This window comes from Chrysochloris asiatica, unplaced genomic scaffold, assembly GCF_000296735.1.
Source record: "Chrysochloris asiatica unplaced genomic scaffold, ChrAsi1.0 scaffold00531, whole genome shotgun sequence".
Lineage (NCBI taxonomy): Eukaryota > Metazoa > Chordata > Mammalia > Afrosoricida > Chrysochloridae > Chrysochloris > Chrysochloris asiatica.
In genome coordinates, this window is record NW_006409049.1 from 319,234 (window position 1) to 321,083 (window position 1,850).

At 37.7% G+C, this 1,850-nt stretch overlaps 1 protein-coding gene across 1 annotated transcript; it reads left to right on the plus strand.

Annotated features, from left to right (window-relative positions):
- Window positions 1–378: 378 nt before the first annotated feature.
- Window positions 379–1,308, plus strand: LOC102841210 (olfactory receptor 4C11-like). The gene has a single exon (XM_006877567.1). The coding sequence runs from the start codon at window positions 379–381 to the stop codon at window positions 1,306–1,308; it is 930 nt and encodes a 309-aa protein (XP_006877629.1).
- Window positions 1,309–1,850: the final 542 nt, after the last annotated feature.

Genomic DNA, 1,850 nt, shown 5'->3' on the forward strand with positions numbered 1-1,850 from the left:
ATTGGTTTGCTAATCTCAGGGCTAATAATTCAAAACTACCGGTGGTCAGTGGTCCCGTGGGAGAAGGTCGAGGCTTTCTGCAACTTGTAAAGATTTACAGTCTTGGAACAGGTCGTTATGAGTCAGAACTGACTTCACTGCACATAATCACCACCACTACTATGTAACTAGATAAATAAATAAGTATTCTGAATTTCACTTTATTCATTAAAAATCAATACGTGGAAAGATAAGTGATTATGCACTGATAAGTAGGCATTCCATAATCAATAAAAGGTATTTGAGTTCCAAATGCAGTACTCATACTGTAAAATCATTTCTTTTCTCCTTGTAGATTAGCTGTTTGTAATGTCTACTTTCTCCACATCTCCTGACATAATGCAGCAAAATAAGAGTATAACTGAGTTCATACTATTTGGATTGACACAGGATCCTAAGAGGCAGAAAATGGTGTTCATACTCTTCTTAATTTTCTACATTGGAACTGTGGTCGGGAATTTACTCATTATTGTGGCCATCAAGTTCAGTCCAGCCCTTGGGAGTCCAATGTACTTCTTCCTGTTTTATTTGTCCTTAACTGATGCCTGCTTTTCAACTTCCATAGCCCCTAGATTAATTATAGATGCCCTCTTTGCAAAGAAAGTCATCTCCTACAATGAATGCATGACACAAATCTTTGCACTGCATTTATTTGGCTGCATGGAGATCTTCGTCCTCATCCTTATGGCTGGTGATCGCTATGTGGCCATCTGCAAGCCTTTGCATTACCAGACCATTATGAGACAACAGGTCTGCATCATGTTGATCATTCTCTCCTGGATAGGATCTTTTATACATTCCATATCTCAGATTGCCCTGGTCTTGAAATTGCCTTTCTGTGGACCCAACCTGATTGATCATTACTGTTGTGATTTGCAGCCCTTGTTAAAACTTGCCTGTATGGACACTTATGTAATCAACCTACTACTGGTGTCCAACAGTGGGGCCCTTTGTTTGAGCGGTTTCTTGCTTCTAATAATCTCATACTTTGTTATCTTGCATTCACTGCGAAATCATAGTGCAGAAGGGAGAAAAAAAGCCCTTTCCACCTGCACCTCCCACATTACTGTTGTTGCATTATCCTTTGGCCCATGTATATTCATATACACACGTCCACCAACTACTTTCCCCATGGACAAGATGGTGACAGTATTTTATACCATCGGGACACCCTTTCTCAACCCACTCATCTACACACTCAGGAATGCAGAAGTGAAAAATGCCATCAAAAAGCTATGGAGTATCAAAATTACCTCAGAAAACAAATAATGCAACGAGGAACATGATACAATGATATATCCAGTAATGGGACTGAATCTTTACAGACATAAAACATGATAGTGTGTGAGTATTGTGTAAAATAAAATCATGTGCATGATGCTGAGTTAACATTTTTGTCCAGCTTACAAGAAAATGAATAACTAGCATCATTGTTTATGTCAGAGATAGATGCAGAGTCAGAAACTTTCAGATAGTAACAGAAAAAGATAACATTAGCTTACACTCAATATTTTCCTGAGATCTCAATTTTGGCATTGCTGAACATGAACTATGTTATAATGAATGATCTCCACTCTTTCATATGCTAAGAACTATATTTATACAATCATATCATGCAAACTTGTAAGAATCTATAAAGTACAATCAATTCTCTATGACCTTGAATTTTGTTTGTGATCCAGCCTGAGTACATTTCCAGATCAATTGAACTCAGTGCATCAAGGCCCTCCATTCTGTTTTATCACTAGTCTGTCTTTGAAGAGTTCCATGTTTATGACTCAGAGTCTTGTCTGTTTGGAATTGTACTAATA

Bases quoted from the DNA above. Each gene is read 5' to 3' on its own strand.
- LOC102841210 (XM_006877567.1), top strand. From the start codon at position 379: ATGCAGCAAAATAAGAGTATAACTGAGTTCATACTATTTGGATTGACA.